At 43.7% G+C, this 25,153-nt stretch overlaps 1 protein-coding gene across 1 annotated transcript in view; it reads right to left on the bottom strand.

Moving 5' to 3' along the window:
- Nucleotides 1-2,846: 2,846 nt before the first annotated feature.
- The window catches only part of RTEL1 (regulator of telomere elongation helicase 1), a 131,949-nt gene continuing 109,642 nt past the window's right edge, over nt 2,847-25,153 (bottom strand). Inside the window, exons 32-36 of the mRNA XM_068104061.2 lie at nt 23,242-23,484; nt 23,028-23,159; nt 12,715-12,963; nt 4,247-4,347; nt 2,847-3,318 (exon numbers count right to left, since the gene is read on the bottom strand). Coding sequence (XP_067960162.2) covers nt 3,232-3,318; nt 4,247-4,347; nt 12,715-12,963; nt 23,028-23,159; nt 23,242-23,484 — 812 coding nt within the window. The 3' untranslated portion in view covers nt 2,847-3,231. The remainder of the gene's footprint in view (nt 3,319-4,246; nt 4,348-12,714; nt 12,964-23,027; nt 23,160-23,241; nt 23,485-25,153) is intronic.

Below are 25,153 nucleotides of genomic sequence, written 5' to 3'. Positions count from 1 at the left end.
CTTTTGATTGCTGAATCAATTCTGTGACCCAATATGCAAATTATTAAAATTTCAGGTCAATTGGGCAAAAAGTGATGAGTTTATGCAACCTTGACCTTTTGATTGAAACAAAAAAAAACAATTGGCTTCCAGCTTTTGATTGGTGAACCAATTCAGTGCCCCAATATGCAAATTCTTAAAATTTCAAGTCAAGTGCATGAAAATTGATGATTTTTTTGTGACGCTGACCTTTGACCTTTTGACCAAATTATGAATTTGGCTTCTCCATCTATATAAATAAAACACAGTTTGTGTGTGTGTGTGTGTGTGTGTGTGTGTGTGTGTGTGTGTGTGTGTGTGTGTGTGTGTGTGTGTGTGTGTGTGTGTATGTATGTATGTTACCGATAGACTCCTAAACGGAGAGGCTCATGTGCTTGATATTTGGCATAGACATGGCCATTGAGCCTGGGAAGGACATGGCCTACCTAAAAATATTTGACGAGATCCATATTTTTTATTCATATTTACCTCAGCGCATTTCAGCGAGGAACATTATACACGTCCCCAGAGCCTGTGCCAGAGCAGCTCGCTGATTCGCTCAGAGCGATCACGTGATGTTCCATCCTCGCTGCCAGACCACTGAAAGGAAAATATATAGAATGACCATTGCCATTCACACCACGTAGGTGGAGATGCAGCTACCGGGCGCCATCTTGGTTGGCACTCGATGCTGGGCGATGGTGATTTCCGTCATGCGTTTGCACGTAATTCAGAGCGAAAAGCGATTGCGTTTTTTCACCTTTTGTGCTGTCGTGTTTTGTGTCGATTTTTGTCGATTTTGTGTGATATGAATTAAACGTCTTTGAAACAGCTGTGAAACGTCTTTCCACAACCCTTCCGTAACTGATTGGAGCAGTTTATTGCCGCACAAAATGGCAGTTCAACAGTTGTCTGGCTTTTTAAATCTGGAATTTCTGGGACGTTTCTGAGACTTTTAAAATCTGGGACGTTCAAAACAAACGAGATCCGCGAAGCGAGTTGGTCGAGTCGTGCTAACCAAGATGGCGACACGGCGGCTACACTTTTCACGGAGTATGAGCGTTCTATATATTTTCAATTCAGTGCGCCAGACTCGCTCACGTACTCGATTTGTGGCATAGACATGGCCATTGGGCCTTCACGGTGTAGTTTGTGCGAGGCTTTTGTCCGAGTGAGCTTGAGTCGAGAGGGGGAATGTACGGGTTGGGAATGTACGGGTCTCCCTTCCCCCGCCCAGCAACGCCGGTACTGGAGGGCGTCACAGGATCAGCGAGTCTCCAAAATCCGCTTCGTGCTGTTGTTGCGAAGATGCAGGACGATGTCACGATTGTTGTGCTGCTCTCCTACCATGAGAACTGCAACGTCATTGTTGACTGGCCGTCCCCTTCCCCTCCCATTACCCCCTGCCCTCCCCCTCCCCTTGCCCCTCCCCTTCCCCCTCCCCTTTCCCTTCACACCCCCCTCCCATTTCCCCTCCCCCCGTTCCCCTCCACTCCCCCGCCCGGCAATGACCAGGTACTTCTACTAGTATTATCATAAAACTTTTTTGAAAATTATGACAAAAGCCCAAATGGTAAAAAAGTTGCGGCCCGGGCACGCACGCACGCCCTCTTCTATTTTCATGACTACCCTCTGTTTTTCCTGTGTACCAATAGCACTCTCCACGATCTTAGTTTTTCCTGTGCATCAATAGTACTCCACAATCATATTATGGCATCTGAACAACCCAGAAAGGCTTAATTGTACGTATAAAAACCACCTTTAGAGGCCATTTTTCCCCACAAGCGGGGGTTGGCCTTTTTCGGGGACCGTGGTTGTTGTTGTTTTTTGTCCCCTTTTTGAAGCAATGTTTTACGGCCAGATGCCCTTCCTGCCGCCAACCCTTTTTGTCGCCTTTTAACGACAAACAGGGAATTACCAGTGAACTGGTACTCAATTAGCCGACCTCGGAAGGATGACAGGTTGAGTCAACCCCCCTGGCGTTAATTCAGCGATCGACCGGGATTCGAACCCAGGATCCTAGGATCCTAAGCTGGCACCCTAGCCGCTAGCCCATGAACAAAATTCAATTGTACCTATAATTAACGTAACAGCACAGAAGGAAATAAAATTTGTACCAAAGAAATACCGACATTTTCCCTGCTAGGGCGGGGGTTAGCCTTGAGGGCCCGCCCCATGGCAATCTTCTCCATTTTGCCCTATTTTCTGCATCTCCCCTTGTTAACCCCCTTGCCTGCATTTCTTCTTCCACCATCTTTAGCCAAGTCTTTCTCGGTCTTCCCCGTCCTCTACTTCCTTCTACATTCATTTCCATCAATCTTCTCAACCAGTCACTTTCATCCTTCCTCAACACATGACCAAACCATCTCAACCTGTTTCTCTTCACAGCATCAATCACAGGCTCTATTCCCATTATCTTTCGCAATTCATCATTTGTCTTCCTCTCTCTCAACGATACTCCACACATACACCGAACCATTCGCATTTCCACCCTTTCCAGCCTTCGTTGCTGCTCTACGTTCATTACCCATGTCTCGCTCCCATAAATCATAACACTTCTCACACAATTCTTCTTCACACAATTCACATAATCACACAAAACTTCTCAATCACAACGAGCGGTAATTAAACATTTTAACAAATGTGCAGTTTCTAATAATGCATTATGAATATTAAAGGGGTAATATTAGAAAAGAGGAAAACTGCCATATCATTTGGATATTGTAATCGAGGCCTTGCAAGTCTGTGGCAAGCACAGACCAAAGTTCAAATCAGGTTGTCATTAACGGACACTGCAAAGAGGTGACACACACTTGCCGAAACAAAGCAACAACTTAATTGTGAATTTATTTCAATACAATTAGGTGACAGCATGTCCTTGTGATAATAGTTACCATTATTGATGGTGAATACTATAATAACCATGATAGCATCACATTAACAGGTGAGTGTGGATGCGCCAAACCGCATATGTTATACACTGTATGTTGTATACTTACAAACAAATGTACGCAATTGCAAGACAATAATTGTCTACACGGTATAGGGTGAGAGAACTTTGCTCTCTTCTGTCCTGAGATGCCTCAGTTGCTCAAAATTACACCGATAAAAGCAAAGCTGAAGGGTCAGCGATTCACAAAGAACGTAGCGCCACGTCCTTCCTGGCTTAATTTAGACACATGTTCTCAACAGACAGTGAAATAGCTTTTCCGTTCATTTTGGCAAGTAGATAGGAAAGAACATTTGCTTTAGATGCCTCCACTTGGTTCTGTGTCCGCAACCTCGGCAAGGCAAATGCTCCTGAAAAATCACATGCAAAGAAAGCAAAAAATAAAGCATTTTAGCGTTCAAAAGGTCCTCAAAAAAAAACAAGTCAAAGAAATACCGACTTTTTTTTTGTAACTTTTCAATATACAGAACCACCTTTAGAGGCCATTTTCCCCACAGAGCAGGGGTTGGGCTTTTTTCGGGCACTTTGGTCCCCTTTTTGAAGCAATGTTTTATGGCCGGATGCCCTTCCTGCCACCAACCCTGTTAGTCGCCTCTTGCGACACACAGGGAATTACCAGTGAGCTAGTACTCAATTTGCCGACCTCAGAGGGACGACAGGCTGAGTCAACCCCCCTGGCGTTAATTCAGCGATCGACCGGGATTCGAACCCAGGATCCTAGGATCCCAGGCCGGCACCCTAACCGCTAAGCCAACACCAGGCTTAGTATAACTTTTCAATATACCATACAAGTATTGTCAATTAGGAAGGAAATTTTACATTATACGTACATAAATTTTAAAAACGTAATGAAACTGCGTGCGTATGAAGCCTTTGAACCCATTGGCTGGACAGCTGGCCTGACTCCACCCACAATCGTCAGCTCAGGAAAATAAAAACATCTGCCACTTTGGTACTCTGATAAGTGCAAGACATCTTTGAAAGTCTCAAATTTACAATCGCCATTCCCTATAACTTTTCCGTTCAGTGTAAAACAATCAAGATGACTGTTGAAAAGAAAGATCATCAAACTTTGAAAGGTTGGATCGGACAGGTGTCACGCACAAACACGCATGCACACACATGCACAACTGTGTTTGGACAACTGCATCTCATTGTGAAAAACGTTTTGACCATATGTACCAGGAAAGGTTTACAAGTTAATTCCAACAAAGAAAGTTAATAACAATTGGAATGGCTTAGTATCCCCGCACATCCGTCTCTACGAGACATACGCACTTTGATGCAGCTTCTCCAGCAGTCTTGACAGCAGATCGCATTACAGGCATTGCAGGCAAAAAATAAGCCTTTCGTCCTCTGACACGCCAAGCACTTGTACCCTGAAATAATGGATCAGTTAGAACAGTGGAAAGCAACAGCATACAGAATCTTCATGACATGCTCTGGAGAAGGTCACAGTCACCACGTTTTGGTCATCATTAGAGAGCAAGAGCAATATATTTTCCACCAAAGTCAACAAGCTATTCAGAATGCATTTTATTTTTACAATGTCATGGACACATTGAGAAGCTTCCACAGATAACACACAAACAAAAACAAAGACCTCAGAGTGCACCTTTACATGAAATGTAGACCGATATAGACATCAATGCCTTGTGAAGCCTGGTGTTGTATTTACAGTTAAGGTGGCTGGCTTGAGATCTCAAGGTCCTGTGTTCAAGCACAGGTCATGTCGACTCATCCTGTCGTCCTTCTGAGGTTGGAAAAATGAGTACCAGATTACTCGTTACTGGGGGGCACTGCATAAGCGGCACAGCCACGACCCTGAAATATGATGCAGCCAAGCAGCTACAGGCTGCATACGAACCAGCAGTGTGTATGTCCTCCCTCCCTATCCCCATATACCTTGGTTGTCTATACACTTGCCGTTCCTTGAGTCTAGAATATTGCATATACAAAAACTAAAGGTAAACCAGGAAATAAGGACAAATCAACACACTATACCAGGGATTTCAGCATCAAGAGCTGCGTGGTCATATGGGAATGCCAAACTGGTGAACATGGTCTTTCTGCAGTAGTTGATATTGTCGTGTGAATGCTCCCTGTCAAGCAACCGTGAACGGGGCGTGGAGAGAAAACACACCGGGATCTCACTTCAAACTCATTTAGTGGGTCGCATATCTGAATGGTGTGGCGAGTGGTGCTATTCAGAGAGTGGGCTAATCCCACGCCGGTTTTTTTTTTTTTTTGTATACTGAATCGAGGCTCGTGAAAGAGCTAACATTAACTTCACAAACAAATCGACCAGACAAACAAAATACACAAAAAGAGGGAGCGGAAGACAAGATGGGGAGAAAAGGGGAAGCACACACACACAACATCCGAGAGCAGGGAGATGTGTGGAAGGGAGAGGGCCCGGGGGGAGGAGGCGTGGGAAGGGGGGGGGGGGGAGGGAGAAGTATAAAGCACAAGGACACCAAGGACTTCCAGGACAAAAGTTGGTATTTCAAAAAGTGGAATTGGGGTGAAATTAGCGGGGGTAGAAAAGATCAAGGTTTTGGATGGGGGAAGATAAGAGATGGTAGTGAACAGCTGTTTTAAAGACTTGGAGGGTGGAGTGGGATTGAAGAGAGTGAGGGAGTTTGTTCCAGAGGCGGGAGAAAAGAGGAATGAAGGAGTGAAGGTGAGCAGAGAGTCTTGATTTTGGCAGTTTAACCAAAAGAGGGTTGCAGGCAGATCTTGTGCGACCTGTAGGAATATTTGCGGGACAGAGCCCAGAGAGAGCTGGGGGGGCAAGGCCAGAGAGGAGTCGGTAGAAGACGGAAAGACCACCAACCTGCCTGCGGTGAGTGAGTGAGAGGCCCTTGGAGTTAGCTTCATCGCGGGAGATTCCAATGATTCTGAATGCTTTAGTTTCAACAGCGTGAAGGCGAGCTAGGTGTGAGGCAGGAGCACCAGCCCAGAGGGGAGAGCAGTATTCCATTGAGCTGCGGATGAAAGCCTTGTATGTGGTGAGGAGCTCAGGTGTGCCAAGGAAGGACTTCGCACGACGGAGGATGCCCAGTCGGCGACTGGCTTTGGAGGCCAGATTTGAAATGTGGTTTTTCCAGGAAAGATCATGGCAGATAGTGAGACCCAAAAGCTTGAGTGACAGAACTTCTTGGAGAGGATTATTCAGAAAGTGGATGGGAGGGTTGTCCAGTCGGTCTTTTCGGAGAGACATCGTAAGAGTGTGAGATTTGTCAGGATTGAAAGACATGTTCCACTTGTTTGCCCAGTCTGTGATTTTGTCAAGGTCTGCAGAGAGTGAGGAGGCTGCAGACTGCCGATCTGAGGGATGAAGAATGGAGCGACAGAGAGTAGAGTCGTCAGCAAATAGATAGAGAGGATTTTCAAGAGAGTCCGAGAGATCATTGATGAAGACCAGAAAAAGCACAGGGCCCAGAACACTGCCTTGGGGAACTCCAGCCTGAACAGGAAGAGGAGATGAGAGAAACCCATTCAGGGCCACACATTGACTACGACTAGAGAGGAAGTCCGCCAGCCATGCGTGGAGATTTCCATGGATACCAAAAGAGGAGAGTTTGGTGAGCAGAGCGGGGTGCCAGACCGTATCGAAGGCACGTGATATGTCAAGGGAGACTGCTCTAATTTCCTGTTTGGCATTGAGGACCTCCATCCATTGTTGAGAAAGCAGAAGCAGCATGTCCAGAGTGGAGTGTCCAGGTCTGAAACCAAATTGATGATCAGAGATCAAGCCATTGGAGAAGAGGAAAGATTTCATATCTGAAGCAATGATGGATTCCATGACTTTGCTGATAATTGGGAGAAGGCTGATTGGTCTGTAGTTGCTGGGATCTGTTTTTGCACCTTTTTTGTGCAAAGCGGTGATGTTGGCAGATTTCCAAGCAGATGGAAGATGACCTTGAGCAAAAGAGAGGGTGAAGAGAACAGAGAGGGGGAGTGAAAGAGCGGAAGAACATGATTTTAGGACCCGTGGGCTGATGCCGTCAGGTCCAGTTGCAGAATCAGAGTCGAGGGTTGACAGAAACTTTTCCACCTTGTCAGAAGGAAAGGACACAGAGTCCAGGAGCAGCTGGGTACGACTGGGTACGGTGGGTACAGAGAGGGATGGGTTTGGGACACAAGATTTAGAGGCAAACACAGAGTTGAGGCATTCAGCTTTTTCACGTGCGGAGTCAGCCGTGTGGCCATTTAAGGTGAGGGAGGGGATGGAGGGGGAACAAACACCAGAAACAGATTTCACCAGACGCCACCAGGATTTGGAAGAGGGAGACAGATAAGAGAGTTCGGTCCTGAGGACGGAGAGATATTGTTTCCTGGCTCTCCTGAGGGTGGACACACACTTGTTTCGGGCTTTGTGAAAGGAAATGAGATTTCCTTACGTTGGATTTGCTTTCCAGGAGACGAAAGAAAGTTGTTTCTGGGCAACAGCCTCACCACAAGATTCCGTGTACCATGGACGGGAGGAAGGGTATGACAACTGAAGACGAGAAGGGATAAATCTGTGCATGAGAGAGAGCAATTTACTTTGGAGGAATTCCCAGGATGAGTTGATGTCAGAGGCAGTAGAGATGGGAGACCAGTCCAGATGATTGATGGCTGCTTGAAGACCGTGCCAGTTGGCCTGAGTGAAATGCCAGACTCGTCGACGCTGAGGAGGCTCTCTGAAAATGGTCAGAGAGATGTCCACTTTAACAAGCACATGATCAGAAGAGCCGATTGGAGCAGAAGAAGAGCAGCAGACATTTTCAGGGAAGTTAGTTATAACCAAGTCCAGAAGAGAAGATTCTCCGTTGACTGAGATCCAGGTTGGGAAATTGACAGATTGTGTCAGTCCCAGTGAGTCACAGAAGTCCTTTGCTGAAGAGCCATGGCTGGTGAGAGAGGTACCCACCCCCAGCCAACTGGCATGGTGACAGTTAAACCAGGATTCTAACATAATTTAACAATTTCCCCCAGGGATGTCAAGCAACGCACGGGAGGCAGACAACGTAGTAGGCACGCACAATCTTAAGAAACAAGGATTTATTCAATAAAAGGACACGAGCACAAGACACGGAAATGGAGAGATCTATCGGGTCGAGAAATAGAATGTAAATGAAAAATAATAATAAAATAAACTCTTATATTACAACAAGCATGACACTCGTAGAGCGCAAGGTCTTGCCTCGTGCATCAAGTCTTAACAAAAATGCCATCGTTAACTGAACATGCTGCTATATGGCACATATACCTCTATCATCCATGACCCTAGTACGTCACAGCTTCTTGGCATGTGTTACAAACATCATAAATTTAATTCTTCACTCAAATCGGGTCATATATCAGATAATGAAGTTTCAGATTTTTGGGATAAATATTTCAATTCAACCAATTATGGCTGGAATTCCACTTCACCGATGACATCATCATTTATCACCCAAATACCCAATGGGCAGTTGATGACATATGCCACGTTTCAATTTTCTTAGTTGAACAGTTTTGGAGAAAATGACGTCCAATCTTTTACCTTTAATCCAATATGGCTGCCATACAATGTACGGTAACCAATGTCAGAGTTTGCAATAAAATATTCTCCCTGGGGAGTCCTATGTTTAAAGTTTCGCATCGATCGGACAAGGCGAGAAAACCGTTTTTAAAGCGAAAATATGCACAGTGTTCTGCAAAAGTATTCATCCCCCTCCAAAGTTTTCTCATTTTGATGCCACCTGAGATTATTTCATGATGCTTTTAAATCAAACATGATCTATAGATTTCAAAGATTTCAAAGCCACTCATCTCTGAATATGGTGAAATCCATCATTATTGAAATATATAATTCCCAAAGTCAAAATTTTCATAATTTGAATACTTTCCGAAATAGTGAGAGGTGTTTGTGTTTGTGCCTTGTATAAATTATCCCTGGGGTGTCTGAGAGTTTGACAAATAAGATGCACAAAATAGTCCAAGGCATGTCAAAAATGTTCAATGAGGTGGATATATGAAGAAGTTTTGATATATTTTACTATTCATATCACTGTGCCGTTTATTGAAAAATAACCACAACCATGGGCCCATGGCGCGTCTTGGACTATTGTAGGCATTGTTATTGTAACCTTTTTGAACGGCCTTCATTTGTATAGAGGAAATCGTGTGCATTGAGTCAGCTCTCGCATCTATTCTTGGCTAATGATATTAAGTTCCAATGTGGTGGTGTGGTTTAATTGTGGGCACAGTAGACTGGCATTCCAGAGGTTGTGGCTTCAAATCCAGCTGAAGATAGGAGTAACAAGGCCTTGGATTCCAAGCTTCTGAAAACGGCTAATCTATATGTCCCTGTTATATTGTTATTTTTTAAACGTAGTTGCCTTATTATGACCTTGAGGGAGAGATAGTTTGCCTGCCTTGTTTGGTGTCCATAAGGCATCAGTGCACACGTCTTCGTCGACTCTTTAATGTATTTGGTTAAGTTGTCATGGGCAACCAGGTTGTGCCTACAAAAGGCAGCACTGCACACACCTAACCAAAAATATTGTTGTGTGTGTAGGGTACAGGGTAGTTATTAGAATGTGAGGCCTTAGCATATGAGCTGTGTGCTCACGTAGGATGGCTCATTTTCACCTTCATCAAGGGCATCGTGTTAAGTTAGCAGTAACCATCCAGCTGTCATTATAACCACAAATTGGAGACAAAAGCACTGGAGTTACTTACATATGTAACACATAGCAGATACATATGAAAAGTGTTCTATCTTCTTCCTCTGTTTTCTTTTCTTTTTTTTCTCGAAAAAGAAATTTCCAACACCGATCCAGTTCCATTAAATAAAGCCTCAGGATATCAGCCTAACTCTAACCTTTGTGCAATGCTAGACTCATCCCAATGATATATCCTTTTCCCATTCGGTCAGCAGTAAGTTGATCCACAACTACAACTTCACAGTACATTTGACATACCTGCTTATTACTTCCACTACCGATGGTGGGCAGAGGTTGTTCTTTCACCCCTGTCTGTTTGTGAGCAGGATATCTCAAAAAGTTGTTGGACAGGTTGTGTGTATGACAGAGAAAAATCCAAGCATCATTCAATTTGGCTGAAGTCAACAGCAATTGCACATGAAAAGCAGACAGATGGCTCAAACACGTTTTCTTTCCCTTTAAAGGATATATTTTGCAAAGTAAACCACAGGAGGGTAAACAAGACGCTATAAACAAAAACGGAGAAAATCAAGCAAGTCAAATGGCCACAAATGTAAATGGGAATATTCAATCTTTTGTGTAATGATTGGAAATAAAGCAATTCCAAACTCACAAAGCGCAATGGATCACACTCGTACAACAAGACAATAATGCAAGCGAGACTTCCCTTTTCTCTGATGCGCTGGGTGGATAGACTAAAAGCAGCCCGCTTCGAAAACCAGGTGCGAGATGAGAGCCAGTGACGAGTAGCTCCCAAGATACCGAAAGCCAAACAGAGCATGATGGAATTTAGTCACGATAAGGGCCAGTGACGATCAGCCTCCAACAGCCCTCATGTACCGCTTTGTTCTTTTTAGATCGAGGCCTCCTGCTCTGACCTCCAAAAATACAGGGTGATCCCAGCTTGGATCAATTCATCCAGATAAATCCACAATCAGTCCCCTCCAAAACTACTCTGTGAACAGCTTGCTCTCATGTGCTCCTTTCACCGAGTCTTCATGACCTCCCTTTGACCAAATTAAGCCTCTCCTTCTTCCTAGTCTTCTGATCTCTCCCTTTTTCTCTTTCCTCCTCCAAGCGAGTTCTCTCACTTTTTTTTCTCTTCCTCCTAGGCTGAGTTCTTCCTGCTGCACAGCACATTAAGCCAACATGGCTGACACACACTGGCCAGACAGCTCGTGATGGCCTTTAGCACATGTGACATGTGTGGCTCTCTCATGGGAAGTCCTCGCCTACGAGCCCCGCCCACAAACGAGGTGTTTACGCCCACAAAATTAATGTCTAACCTGTCTATAAATTATATACGCTGCCGCCCCAGTGTCACGTGTAACAAACGACTTGCTCTGAATTTCTTTCAGCAGATGCCGCCCGGCTGCAATCAACAACCAACTGTGTTTAAAGTGCACCAAGTGGTTCGGTGAATCTTGGTCAAATAATTGGAGGCAAATGCGGTTTCGGCCTCCATCTTAAAGATGCCAGGATGTCCTCTGCGAAGAGGACGTAAGTTGTTGCCGGCACCATGGAAAAGATTAAAAATCCTGCTAGTCATTTGAACATAAGGCCTGGCAAGCCAGTTCGTAAGAGACTCATGACAAACATTTCCTTACTGTACAACAAGGTGAGAAATGTAGCCATTAAAGTAGTTGTAGTACAAGTGTCCATTGTCAGGGCGTCAATTAATTATCATTTGAACCCGTCCGCAGTCCACGGATTACAAATGTGCAGCTGAGCTTGTTGAGTTAAGTCCGAACATGGCTACATGTTATAGCAGCAATGAAAACAAGTACAAAGCCGCACACTTAAAAATTAGCAATCGTGACTATAAAACCAATTCATAACTGATACTACAAAAGTTATTTACAGTTATAGATTACAAACTTCCTTTTATTGCCCCTTCTCCCCCCCCCCCCCCCGCCCCCCTCCCCCAACCCTCCCCTCACCCTTTCTGGTTGAATATTTCAACAATCGAGCTTTGTGTAGAAGCAAAGTGGTCACATAACATAAAGGATAATCATTTTGTGGTGTCTGTTGTGGAAGGAAAATTAATTGCGTACGTAATTTGTGTAAATCGAGTGGATTTCCCGAAGCCTCGACCTCGTCGTTGCAAACACTTAAATTTTAATTGCAAACACGTAAGGTTCATAAATACATATTAATCAGTGTTAACTGTATTCTATGAAAATCTAACAATTCTGGGCTCCTTTACCGAGATTGCAATCCAGACAGGGCCAGCGAGCTCGCGTTTAGAGGCAAATGTCCAGTTTGAACTGTGAGACGTTATCAAGTTTCAGAGCCTCGCAGTCAAGTCAGCCCATTTATTCAAATATTGTATAACAAATAAATGTACTCTTCATACAATACATATATACACATGTATATTGAAGATCTAAACTATAGAACTGAATCTTGTAACAATAATGTGTAACCCTCTTATTTGAACTCTTGTAACCCTGTTTTCTCCAGGCTGGAGATTGGGACAAACCAGAAGTCCTCCTCATGCTAGCATGCTATCTTAAAGAGGCAGTAAGCTCTGTTTATATTGCAAGGCAGCTAGTATCTCTGTTTGACTTTAAATCATTATCTGACACTCCTGGCCAAGAATAAACAAATAACGACCTGGAGGAGCTGCCTGCCATGGATGAATCCAACAAATGGAGACATCACAAATGACTGCTATGCTGAAATGTTATCTCTCCTCTCTGACCCTCGCCTGACATCTCACGCTTTCATCTTCGACCATACATAGCCGTGTAACAGAAAGTCGTAGAGTTTTTCAGTCCAGTTGCTTGCATTAAATGTAGCGTGCTGAGCCTGCGTGGTGATTTTATTTTGTTCATGAATGTGTTACTTTGAATTGAAGTGAGTGTTTTGTAATATCGTTTGTAAAAGTGAATTGAGAATTCCCACGTTCTATTACAATCAGCCGATTGTACTTCTGAAACAAGTTTGGACCTTAATTATTGAGTCAATGAGTATCATTCAAGGCTAAATTAATTAATTCTCCAACACTGTGTTGAGCTCACAAGTCATCATCAACATTCCTCTTACCAAAATGCTCGTCATACTCCAAGCAGAATGCAGGGCGATTCTTGTGAATGGCGCTCCATTCCTCATCGGACCTGCAGGTGTTTGGGTCGGGATCCTCCTTGCTATGTGTTCGAGCCTCTTGGCATCCTTTTGTTTCTTCCATCTGCACCTCCTTTTGACAAGATCCAGGTGGTAAGGGGTTTAATTCCAGGTTGGTAGCAGCTGCTTTTCGCTTCTCATTGCGAGTCTCCAATCCATGCAAAACTCCACCTATAATAGATTTCACAAATATGGTTGGGAAGGTGGTGTTACCTGCCACCTGGAAAAGAGATTGTAGTCTATATGATACATTTTAAACTTGGACACAAGCATTTAATATTTTCACTATTAACCACAATCGTTAGATTCTGATTATCACTCCAGCAGACGAGAATTTTCAGTTCATTTGTAGCAATTAAATACTAGTTTATTCTAACCCAAGTCCTTATTGTGAACATATACCATATTTATTTTTGATTCAATAAGAAAGAGCCATTATCAGACACACAGTATTCAACAGTAGTCTCATTAAGAGTAAATAAAAACGAAACAAAAGCCATTTTAGATACAAACCTTGTTAAATCAAAACAAAAACAACAATAAACCAGAATGGCAATCCAAGACATCTCAACGTCGACCAATATGTCTGCGCCCACATTATTACATCATTATACATACTTGTACCAAGTTTGACTTGGTTTCCTTCAGACATTCTTAAGTTATTGTGGAAACAAAAACCGTTTACAGAAAATGAACTTTGACCTTTTGATGCAGTAGTCTAGTGAGTTGGCAGGTCTTTCTGCAGGTTTGGGCAGGTTGGTTTAGGCAGGTTGGTGGTCTTTCTGTCTTCTAAAGACTCCTCTCCAGCCTTGCTCCCCCAGCTCTCTGTGCTCTGTCCCCCAAATATTCCTGCAGGTCGCACAAGATCTGTCAGCAACCCTCTTATGGTTAAACTGCCAAAATCAAGGCTCTCTGCTCACCTTCACTCCTTCATTCCTCTTTTCTCCTGCCTCTGGAACAAACTCCCTCACTCTCTTCAATCCCACTCCTCCCTCCAGGTCTTTAAACCAGCTGGTCACCACCATCTCTTATCTTCCCCCATCCAAACCCTTGATCTTTTCTACCCCCGTTAATTCACCTCAGATCCACTTTTCTGAAATACCAACTTCTTTCCTGGAAGTCCTTGCAGTGTTCATGTGGTTTTTTTTACCTATCCCCCCTCCCCACACCCCCTTCCCACGCCTCCTCCCCCCAAGCCCTCTCCCTCCCACAGATCTCCCGATGTCCCTGCTCTCAAATGTTGTACTTGTGTGCTTCCCCCTCTCTCCCCATCTTGTCTCCCGCTCCCTTTTTTTCGTCTTATGTGTCAGTTTTTTTTTTGTCATTAATGTTAGCTCTTACATGAGCCTCGATCTTGTATACAAAAAACAACAACAAGAATACCAGTTAGAGATGCCAACAAGAATGAACATTTAACAATGCAGCCCCTCAACGGATATGTCTTGGCGACCCCTTCCACCCAAGTGTGACTCCCTTATAGATTAAAACGGTTTTTTAAATAATCTCGCAGATAGATTTTAAATGGAAATTCATAGCCCTATTTCATTGCGATGCAAAGCTTCATGCGTGCGATGCCACCACTTTAAACACCTGTTTAGAATGAACGATATAGGTTACAGGAGATCTAGTTGTGGAAAAGCACACCGATAGGAACGGGGAAGCTAACTTGGACATAATCCACGTTCAAGGTACAAAATCGACTTGTTAGAGAATTGATCAACATGTTATGGTTAAATGAGACCATTTGTCAAATTGTGCTTGATGCTGGCCAGGTGAGCTCGTCGAGGCCGTGCTCTGAGGTGCGCTGCAAATACCATCTTTAAACACAATTTCTAGTGTCGGCTCATGCTGCACAGAAACTGTGCATTCGTCAATTGGGATGTTCAAATTGGGACAACTTTGTTTCATTATTGAAAAATAACAACCAGAAAGTGCTCATAGTTGCTAAGTGACACCAGTGTATATAATTTATGTTTGAGCTGAGCATGAACGATCTATGTTAAAGTAGATGTACATGCACACTCGTACTCACTGACCAAAATAATAGCCTCTGCTGTCCCTTTGGGAATGGACAAAAAGCTAATTCGACATGGAAAATTAGCGTTGCTGTTCTACCTGGTAGTTTTGTCCTACAATTCAAAAATTGCCACAAAATACTCGTATATTCATTTATTAGCTAATTTTTTTCTTTCAGGTCAGTCTTTTGGGACTGTCACGTGTAACATGTAACCCAGTGCTACCTGCCGCATGGTTGGGTTGTCGGCGACTAAACAGACACACCTTACTGGCTTTGCTCATGGAGAAGGTGACTGTGACATCCTGCCAGGACCAAAAACAACACCTGACAAAGGGCGGATAAGCTCCCAAAGGCAGCCAATGGCCATCCAAGTAAGGAAATGGTGTCTCCTAAAAAGCACCCATCCGGATTGGACTGGAGTCATACCAAATACTTTTAAAATGGTACGTGGTGATTCCCTGCTTGACATTAAGAAGCGTTTGAAAGGACAGAGCATGGACAATCCCAATCGGGCGGAAACGCTAGGTAGGAGAAAATGCCCCAAGTATGGTGAGAAAAGCGGCGCCATTGTTATGATGTCACTGGTATCCGGAGAATCCCAGGAAGTGACAGCACTTCCCCAAGCTCAGTGTCTGTGTTAAGTGTTTGTTGTGTGTGTGTGTGTGTGTGTGTGTGTGTGTGTGTGTGTGTGTGTCTGTGTCTGTGTCTGTGTGTGTGTGTGTGTGTGTGTGTGTGTGTGTGTGTGTGTGTGTGTGTGTGTGTCTGCTCCATTACGAGACTTAGAACATGTATTTAAAAACAAAAAAGTGGATTTTGATTTTACACTTGGAAAGTTTTGCCAGCGACATCAGAATCCATGACCACAAGCTTCACGTATCCAACTGATCCCTTTGCAAACCATCTTGAAACCCATCATGCACGACTGGACCCATTGGTTGGTGCCATTTTTTTTTTTTTTTTGTATACAGAATCGAGGCTCGTGAAAGAGCTAACATTTATCAAACAAACAAATCAAACAAACAAGCAAACAAAGTATATAAAAAGGGGAGCGGTCGACAAGATGGGGAGAGAAGGGGAGGAAGCACACAAACAACATTTGAGAGCAGGGACATCGGGAGATGTGTGGGAGGGAGAGGGCCTAGGGGGAGGCAGGATAGGTATAAAACGCAAGGACACCAAGGACTTCCAGGAAAGAAGTCGGCACCTCAAAAAAGTGGATTTGGGGTGAAATTAGCGGGGGTAGAAAAGATCAAGGTTTTGGATTGGGGAAGATAAGAGATGGTGGGGAACAGCCGTTTTAAAGACCTGGAGGGAGGAGTGGGATTGAAGAGAGTGAGGGAGTTTGTTCCAGAGGTGGGAGTAAAGAGGAATGAAGGAGTGAAGGTGAGCAGAGAGTCTTGATTTTGGCAGTTTAACCAAAAGAGGGTTGCAGGCAGATCTTGTGCGACCTGTAGGAATATTTGGGGGACAGAGCCCAGAGAGAGCTGGGGGAGCAAGGCCGGAGAGGAGTCGGTAGAAGACGGAAAGACCACCAACCTGCCTGCGGTGAGTAAGTGAAAGGCCCTTGGAGATAGCGTCATCGCGGGAGATTCCAATGATTCTGAACGCTTTGGTTTCAACAGCGTGAAGACGAGCTAGGTGTGAGGCAGGAGCACCAGCCCAGAGGGGAGAGCAGGACTCCATTGAGCTGCGGATGAAAGCCTTGTATGTGGTGAGGAGCTCAGGTGTGCCAAGGAAGGACTTCGCACGACGGAGGATGCCCAGTCGGCGACTGGCTTTGGAGGCCAGCTTGGAAATGTGGTTTTCCCAGGAAAGATCATGGCAGATAGTGAGACCCAAACGCTTGAGTGACAGAACTTCTTGGAGAGGATTATTCAGAAAGTATATGGGAGGGTTGTCCAGTCGGTCTTTTCGGAGATACATCGTAAGAGTGTGAGATTTGTCAGGATTGAAAGACATGTTCCACTTCTTTGCCCAGTCTGTGATTTTGTCCAGGTCTGCAGAGAGTGAGGAGGCTGCAGACTGCCGATCTGAGGGATGAGGAATGGAGTGGCAGAGAGTGGAGTCATCAGCAAAGTGATAGAGAGGATTTTCAAGAGAGTCAGAGAGATCCTTGATGAAGACCAGAAAAAGCACAGGGCCCAGAACACTGCCTTGGGGAACTCCAGCCTGAACAGGAAGAGGAGATGAGAGAAACCCATTCAGGGCCACACATTGACTACGACTAGAGAGGAAGTCCGCCAGCCATGCGTGGAGATTTCCATGGATACCAAAGGAGGAGAGTTTGGTGAGCAGAGAATGGTGCCAGACCGTATCGAAGGCACGTGATATGTCGAGGGAGACAGCTCTAATTTCCTGTTTGGCATTGAGGACCTCCATCCATTGTTGAGACAACAGAAGCAGCATGTCCAGAGTAGAGTGACCTGGTCTGAAACCAAATTGATGATCAGAGATCAAGCCATTGGAGAAGAGGAAAGATTTCATATCCGAAGCAATGATGGATTCCATGACTTTGCTGATAATTGGGAGAAGGCTGATTGGTCTGTAGTTGCTAGGATCTGTTTTTGCACCTTTTTTGTGTAAAGCGGTGATGTTGGCTGATTTCCAAGCAGATGGCAGTTGACCTTGAGCAAAAGAGAGGGTGAAGAGAACAGAGAGAGGGAGTGAAAGAGCGGAAGAACAGGATTTTAGGACCCGTGGGCTGATGCCGTCAGGTCCAGTTGCAGAATCAGAGTCGAGGGTTGACAGAAACTTTTCCACCTTGTCAGGAGGAAAGGAAACTGAGTCCAGGAGCAGCTGGGCACGACTGGGTACAGAGAGGGATGGGTTTGGGACACAAGATTTAGAGGCAAACACAGAGTTGAGGCATTCAGCTTTTTCACGTGCGGAGTCAGCTGTGTAGCCGTTTGAGGTAAGGGAGGGGATGGAAGGGGAACAAACACCAGAAACAGATTTGACCAGATGCCACCAGGATTTGGAAGAGGGAGACAGATGAGAGAGTTCGGTCTTGAGAACGGAGAGATATTGTTTCCTGGCTCTCCTGAGGGTGGACACACGCTTGTTTCGGGCTTTGTGAAAGGAAATGAGATTTCCTTCCGTTGGATTTGCTTTCCAGGAGACGAAGGCAAGTTGTTTCTGGGAAACAGCCTCACCACAAGATTCCGTGTACCATGGACGGGAGGAAGGGTATGACAACTGAAGACGAGATGGGATAAATCTGTGCATGAGAGAGAGCAATTTACTTTGGAAGAATTCCCAGGATGAGTTGATGTCAGAGGTGGTAGAGATGGGAGTCCAGTCCAGATGATTGATGGCTGCTTGAAGACCGTGCCAGTTGGCCTGAGTGAAATGCCAGACTCGTAGACGCTGAGCAGGCTCCCTGAGAATGGTCAGAGAGATGTCCACTTTAACAAGCACATGATCAGATGAGCCGATTGGAGCAGAAGAAGAGCAGCAGACATTTTCAGGGAAGTTAGTCATAACCAAGTCCAGAAGAGAGGATGCTCCATTGACTGAGATCCGGGTCGGGAAATTGACAGATTGTGTCAGTCCCAGTGAGTCGCAGAAGTCCTTTGCTGAGGTGCCATGGCTGGTGAGAGAGGTACCCACACCCAGCCAACTGGCATGGTGACAATTGAAATCACCACATATGAGGAAGAGAGAGTTGGGATGAGTAGATAGAAGTTGGTCCATATTATCAGACAGCGAGATGTAGATGGAGTCATCACTGTTTGGTGGACGGTACAACACACATATGAGCAAGAGGTGGAAGTGAAGGGGAAGCCGTAGCCAGAGGTATTCCTGGGGGTGAGGTGGAGAGAGTGCAGTGCAGGGCGAGTGAGGAAGAGAGTTTTTGATAAAGATAGCAACCCCACCTCCAGGACGAGGCTCAGGTCTATCATACCGGAGGAGGGAGTAACCTGGGAGAGATACTAAGGAATCAGAGACATCATGAAGGAGGAAATTTTCTGTTAAGCAGATCACGTCTGGTTTGTCAGAAGCAACCTGTATGGAGAGATCAGTTAAGTTTGAACGAAGGCCCCGGATGTTTGAGGTCCATACCGTTAATGAAGAGGAAGGGGGAGCATCGGATACAGAACAGGGGGGAGGAGGGGTAGGGTAAGATGTGGAAGAGGTGGAAGAGGTAGGGAGAGCTGTTTAAGGTGTGTCAGAGATTTCAGAATAGCTCGGAGAAAGGGAAGGATGGGGCGGACAAAAGGTTTGATGGTGATTGGGTAAGGCACAATGAGGTGTTATTTGAGGAGGGGGAAGAGCGAGGCAGAAGGTTGGGGGAGATGGAGGTGAGAGTTGGAAGGGGGAAGAAGCGGGGAGGACGCTTTGAGGAGGGGGAATGAGAGGGGGGAAATTGAGAAGAAATGAGGGTGGGGAGATTTGAAGGGGAGGGGCGAGGTGGGAGTTTAGGAGGGAAGGGACAAGGGGAGGGATTTGAAAGGGATGGGATATGGGGGAGATTTGGAGGGGAGGGGTGAGGGCGGAGTCTAGGAGGGGAGGAGCGAGGGGGAGTCTTGGAGAGGAGGGGTGTGGGGGGAGTTTAGGAGGGAAGGGGCAAGGGGGGAGATTTGAAAGGGATGGGTGATGGGGAGGATTTGGAGGGGAGGGGCAAGGGGGAAGATTTGAAAGGGATGGGTGATGGGGAAGATTTGGAGGGGAGGGGTGATGGGAAAGATTTGGAGGGGAGGGGTTATGGGGAAGATTTGGAGGGGAGGGGTGAGATTGGATTTTAGAAAGTGTACGATTAATGGGAAACGAACATTTATTGCAAAATGAGTTTCTTGTGACCTTCGAGTCAAAAATACGTTTAAGGACGCTGGAGGGAGGATGGAGTGCAGGAGAGTTTCGGGAATGTAGAAAAGAGGCACTGTAAGAGATGGAATTTTTTTTTGGGATGAATAGATTTGGTGAGCAAGTCGAAAGCAACCTTTTAAAGAAGAAGAAAAAGGTGTTATAATATACGATGGAATACAGAACTTGAGGGGAATGTTTAAACATTTTAAAGTTTATCAGTGAAAACTATCTGGGGAAATGGGGGAGAAACACGTGGTCGAAGAACGAACGAACGAATAAGAACGAATAAACGAATGAGAACAATGAATAAGAACAGAGAAGGAAATGCTTTTTTGTTTTTTTTGAGTTGAGATTTTAAACAAGGAAGTAGGCTATGGGGTGAAAAGACTGGGGAAAAACAGAGAACGAAAGTTATTGGAGCACATACGACGGACCGCTGAAAGAAAAACAAAGCCTCAAGGTTGGACACTGTACAAGGCCTCAAAAGACACGACACAAATTAACACGATTTTCTATACAGGTATGAAAGATTTGCACCGAAAATCTTCCTCAGGACACACTATACGTACACACACCATAAAATAAATACAGTTATAACGAAAATACAAATGGGAACAATTACTTAAGTTCGATTTCGATGGAGAGCGTGGACAGCTGCGAATAAACGAAACCTCGCCGGCAAGACCGGAAGCGGCGATTTGTTCATTGCACAAAGCATTGAACATTGTTCATTGCATTGTTCATTGCACAATTGTTCATTGCACAAAGCCTCACGTCCTCGGGATTCACGTTCAGCATCCCCGACATGCGTGGAAGTATTAAACTTGACAGTGCCCCATGGAAGAACAATCCTTATGAGCAACCAGGCCGCCTCACATTGGCAAAATATTTAGTTATGCTCTCAGGGCATGGAAGTTTTTCTTTAAGTCTCAATGGCATGAAATGCATATATATATATATATATATATACACAAAGAATTAAGTTAAGCACCCCCCCCCCCCCCCCCCCCCGTTTTTTTACAACCTCGCACATTACAAGTTTGTTGTCGTCAAAACAGTGTAATATACCCATGATATTGCTATATTTTCTGGAGAAGTGATATTATGGTCACATAAAAACATAACAATCATGCCGTTTTCAATATTTTATTCTGAATAATTTAAGGTGAAATTTTTTGGGAATTTTAGGCATATTTTCACCTCAATTTAAGTATGGAGCTATAGGTCCATCACGGACAGTGTGGATGACGTTTATGTTTTCTAACGTACAGTCATTGTTCTGAGAAGACCTCTAGCGATCTTTGCGTCAATAACGTGTGTAGGACCCACGTGATCGGATCACTGACTCAACCCTACGTCTCATAGACCCTGTAAGCTGTCGTATGCGTTGCTGTGGCAGGTTGAACCCCCTCGAGCACGTTTGGGACATGTTGGGACGACAAATTGCGAAGATGGTCCCTCCAATAGCCAATCTGGATGAATTGGAACGTGCATTACATCGGGAATGGAACAACCTGCCACAGCAACGCATACGACGGCTTACAGGGTCTATGAGACGTAGGGTTGAGTCAGTGATCCGATCACATGGGTCCTACACACGTTATTGACGCAAAGATCGCTAGAGGTCTTCTCAGAACAATGACTGTACGTTAGAAAACATAAACGTCATCCACACTGTCCGTGATGGACCTATAGCTCCATACTTAAATTGAGGTGAAAATATGCCTAAAATTCCCAAAAAATTTCACCTTAAATTATTCAGAATAAAATATTGAAAACGGCATGATTGTTATGTTTTTATGTGACCATAATATCACTTCTCCAGAAAATATAGCAATATCATGGGTATATTACACTGTTTTGACGACAACAAACTTGTAATGTGCGAGGTTGTAAAAAAACGGGGGGGGTGCTTAACTTAATTCTTTGTGTATATATATATATATATATATATATATATATATATATATATATATATATATATATATATATATATATATATATATATATATATATATATATGTTATATATATATATATTACATATATATATTATATATATATATATTATATATAAAAATTTTCACATTGGTTTGACAGGAAATGTTTTTTTTTCTTTTCCTAATGTCGAATTACAGTATTTAGTGGGGTTACCCGTGGGAATCCCACGGGCATGGAGGTGTATCGTTGCGATCGGTTCAGCCGTTTTTGCTGTACCTGGGAACAGACGGACGGACGGACAGACAGACAGACTTTTAAAATGGTACGTGCTGATGGTACGTTTGTGGTACGTTTAAAAATGGTACATGGTAAAAGACAGACAGACGGACGGACAGGCATTTGGTGAATTTTACAGTATATTATTACTGGTTATTGAAGGTGCTGTTCGTCACCCAATACATTGTACTATACCACATGTTTATTGTATCAGACCCTATCCATTGATCCTTATTCATAAAGAGGAATAGTCAATCGAAAATATCCATTTGTCTTGACAATCCTTTGGTATTGGTGTAATAAACAGAGCTTGGTTTCAAGGTTTCATTAAATGAAAAAAAAAAGACAAGCAAATTTGTTCATATTTTCTGTTGAATTTTATTGACATAAAGATTCAAATAATTTGATCCAATGATTGAATTTGAAACAGTCTCTCTTCATACCGAGTTATTAAAAATTACCAAGATGGATAACTTGATCGGTGTCTGTGAAGGTACCAAAAAAGTACCTTTTAGCCCGCGTCTGAGACGAGTCAGAAACCCAACTCCGCTCACTCACTCACTCAAGATTCTCTAACTCTCTTCATGCTTCATGCACAGTATCCTTGATGCGTTTATTGCCAAAAAAAAAAATATATATATATATATATATATATACAAGAAGCTCACAATGGGCCTATTTATTAAGTAAACATGACTTTAAAAAATAAATAAACGAGAAGTGATAAAAGGCACAAATATGAGTGTAGAATTCAAATCAAACAAGTCATAATGAAGACATTTTCCAAAAATACAGAAAAAAAAAGGAATAAACCAAATAGACAATTTCAACAGGAATGTAAATAAGGATAAGAACAAAAAGAGAGAAAAGGTAATCTGGGAAAAAAAAAAATATGAATCAACAAAATGGAAAGGAAAGCCGGCACAGAGTCCGGCATGGTTAGTGTAATCAGAGGAAACTTTGATAAGAGTGAAAAATGGAAGAAAAAAAAGATGCACATAGAAAAGAATACTTCAGCACTTTCTACGTATGCCTGGAGAATTTGCTGTTCGCATGCAAGGCCGTGCAGTTGCAAAAGGTCCAAGCAAATAATGCAGTCATTTTATCATGATGGAAGAGAAAATGAAACAACAGCAGCTCTTAATCTGCTTTGAACCACAATGTGTGATGTGGAAATTATTTCATGTTGTACTTGCCCGAACAACATGGCTCAGGCTCTTCCTTTGTGCAATCATTTTTCATCTCGACATGGCAGCTCTTTCCAGTGAGGTTACCGCACAACAACTCAAACCTTCCCTGGTGCTGTGGCAGCACAAACGGTGCAAACTCTGCTGGGCAAACAGGACAGGATGTCGAACACACACTCCTGTAAATTAAAGCAATGTGTTTACCTTATAATCACCTGCTTACCTGTGAGCAGGCAAACAGTGGTGGGTGTCTGCGAGAGGAGGGAAGCCAGAATTCCCAGCATCACCTCCAGATCACCCGTTTGCTTGTAGTTCTGCAGAGCCAAGTCAACATGACTGAACATGTCAGGCTTTAAGGCCTCTCGTAGCTTTTGTAACACGACCGTTGCGCCGTTGGCATAGCTTGTACAACCACCGAGCCGTTGATCCCCAAAAGGCAGTTGTCGTTCGTCTGAGACTTGCGGGCCTGCACTTTGACAGGAGGGAGGCAAAAAGAAAGAGAAAGACAGAAAGGACTAGAGATTGTGGACAATAGAAGTAAAGTGCAAGTAAACAAAAACTGAAGGCACATCTGATATCAATTTGTACAAAAGCAAGAATTATACGAGAACGGCATTCGGTAGAATGCATACCTCCGCCAGGCTGAATAGTTTACATTTTGTATTCCACTGATAGCCCGGATCTGGATTCGGACATGAACCAAAAGCTAATCAGCTTGTTCTTGTCACTTACCCAAGTTTTGTTATTAGTCGTCCAAAACTTTTTGAAATATCATTATATATATCGTTTTTGGCACTATCACCCAATCTGCAGAATGGGGGTAGAGGGTACATCACCGTGAAGAGGCTGATACTTTAGTTGAAGATGATAGTATGGGCTGGGTGAGGATACCAGTACAGTTCTTCACCAATGGTGAAGAATCACTTAAAAGTAAAAAAAAAAATCTCGTATCCGGATTCGGATATTCCCCAAAATCTAATAATTTTGTTCTCGTCACATACCCAACATCTCCACCAAATTTCGTCTGAATCCATCCAAAACTTTTTGAGATATCTTGTTCACAAACAGACAGGGTTGAAAACATAACCTGCATCCACCTTGGGTAACAAGGACAATATCGTGACAATAACAGAGGAAAATTCAAATCGCTTTAACTATTTTATTCAGGTTCAGAGCATGTTCCTAAAACGCAACATATTGAAAAATGATGCTTCTGTGTCGGAGGGATGAGGACACTGGATTGGAATCCCAAACGTTTTGTGTTGAAAGTAGAATACGGGTGCCAAAGTAAAGGATTTATTTGGATATCGACCTTCAATATTTTTGATCTGATTCTTGATTATTTTTTTTTAAACAACCCAATTGACTTACTAATCTTCCTGATCTGGTCTACAAGTTTGCCAGTCAATACTTAGTCGTGGATTAATAAAATAATTGCCTTAGGGCAATGTGTGATGGCCACCTAAATGTTGCCGACAAGGCGGCAGCGCCACCCATGACATCCCGCCGATCCATTCGCATAATCTAATTCCAACGTGTTCTTCTGAAGCAGTTTCTGGAGTTGAGAACAAACAGTGAGCATGTTATCACTCTGTTGCAGGGAACTATAGATTAGTCATTAGGGCATGAATTTGAAGCTTGGCCAGGGCAGCAGTGCAAACACTTCTCCAAAATGCTGGAAATCCTGGAAAATATTGCTCCCAACAAGGTCAAATTTCAACATACAATGCCAGCGGTAGCCTACCTCCACTAAAATGAATATGTTTACTTAAATCTATTTTCCACCTTCATACCAGCTCTTTCCACTTATGGAAAGCACGTATACAGCACCCCTTAAGTACTACAGATAACCCACTGCTTGTCAAAAACTGCCCTCAAGGCAATGTGTGCATTGGTGCAAAGGGTAAGAGAAAAATGACTCAAACATCAGGCATCGGAACCATTATGTTTCGCAATTTTACCTCCAAAATTAAATGATTGATAATGTGACATCTTCATTGTGTATATGTATATATGCAATTATCAAGAGCAGTCATAAGCCTGGCAATTTATACAAATGATAAAACAATGGTATTGCAATATTATCTGAAGCGCTGTCATAAAGATGACATCCCTGGTACCCAGAGTTCTGCAGG

This window comes from Myxine glutinosa, chromosome 11, assembly GCF_964187855.1.
Source record: "Myxine glutinosa chromosome 11, kmMyxGlut1.1, whole genome shotgun sequence".
Lineage (NCBI taxonomy): Eukaryota > Metazoa > Chordata > Myxini > Myxiniformes > Myxinidae > Myxine > Myxine glutinosa.
The sequence above is the reverse complement of the archived record's forward strand: the minus strand, read 5'-3'. Positions and strand labels throughout refer to the sequence as shown.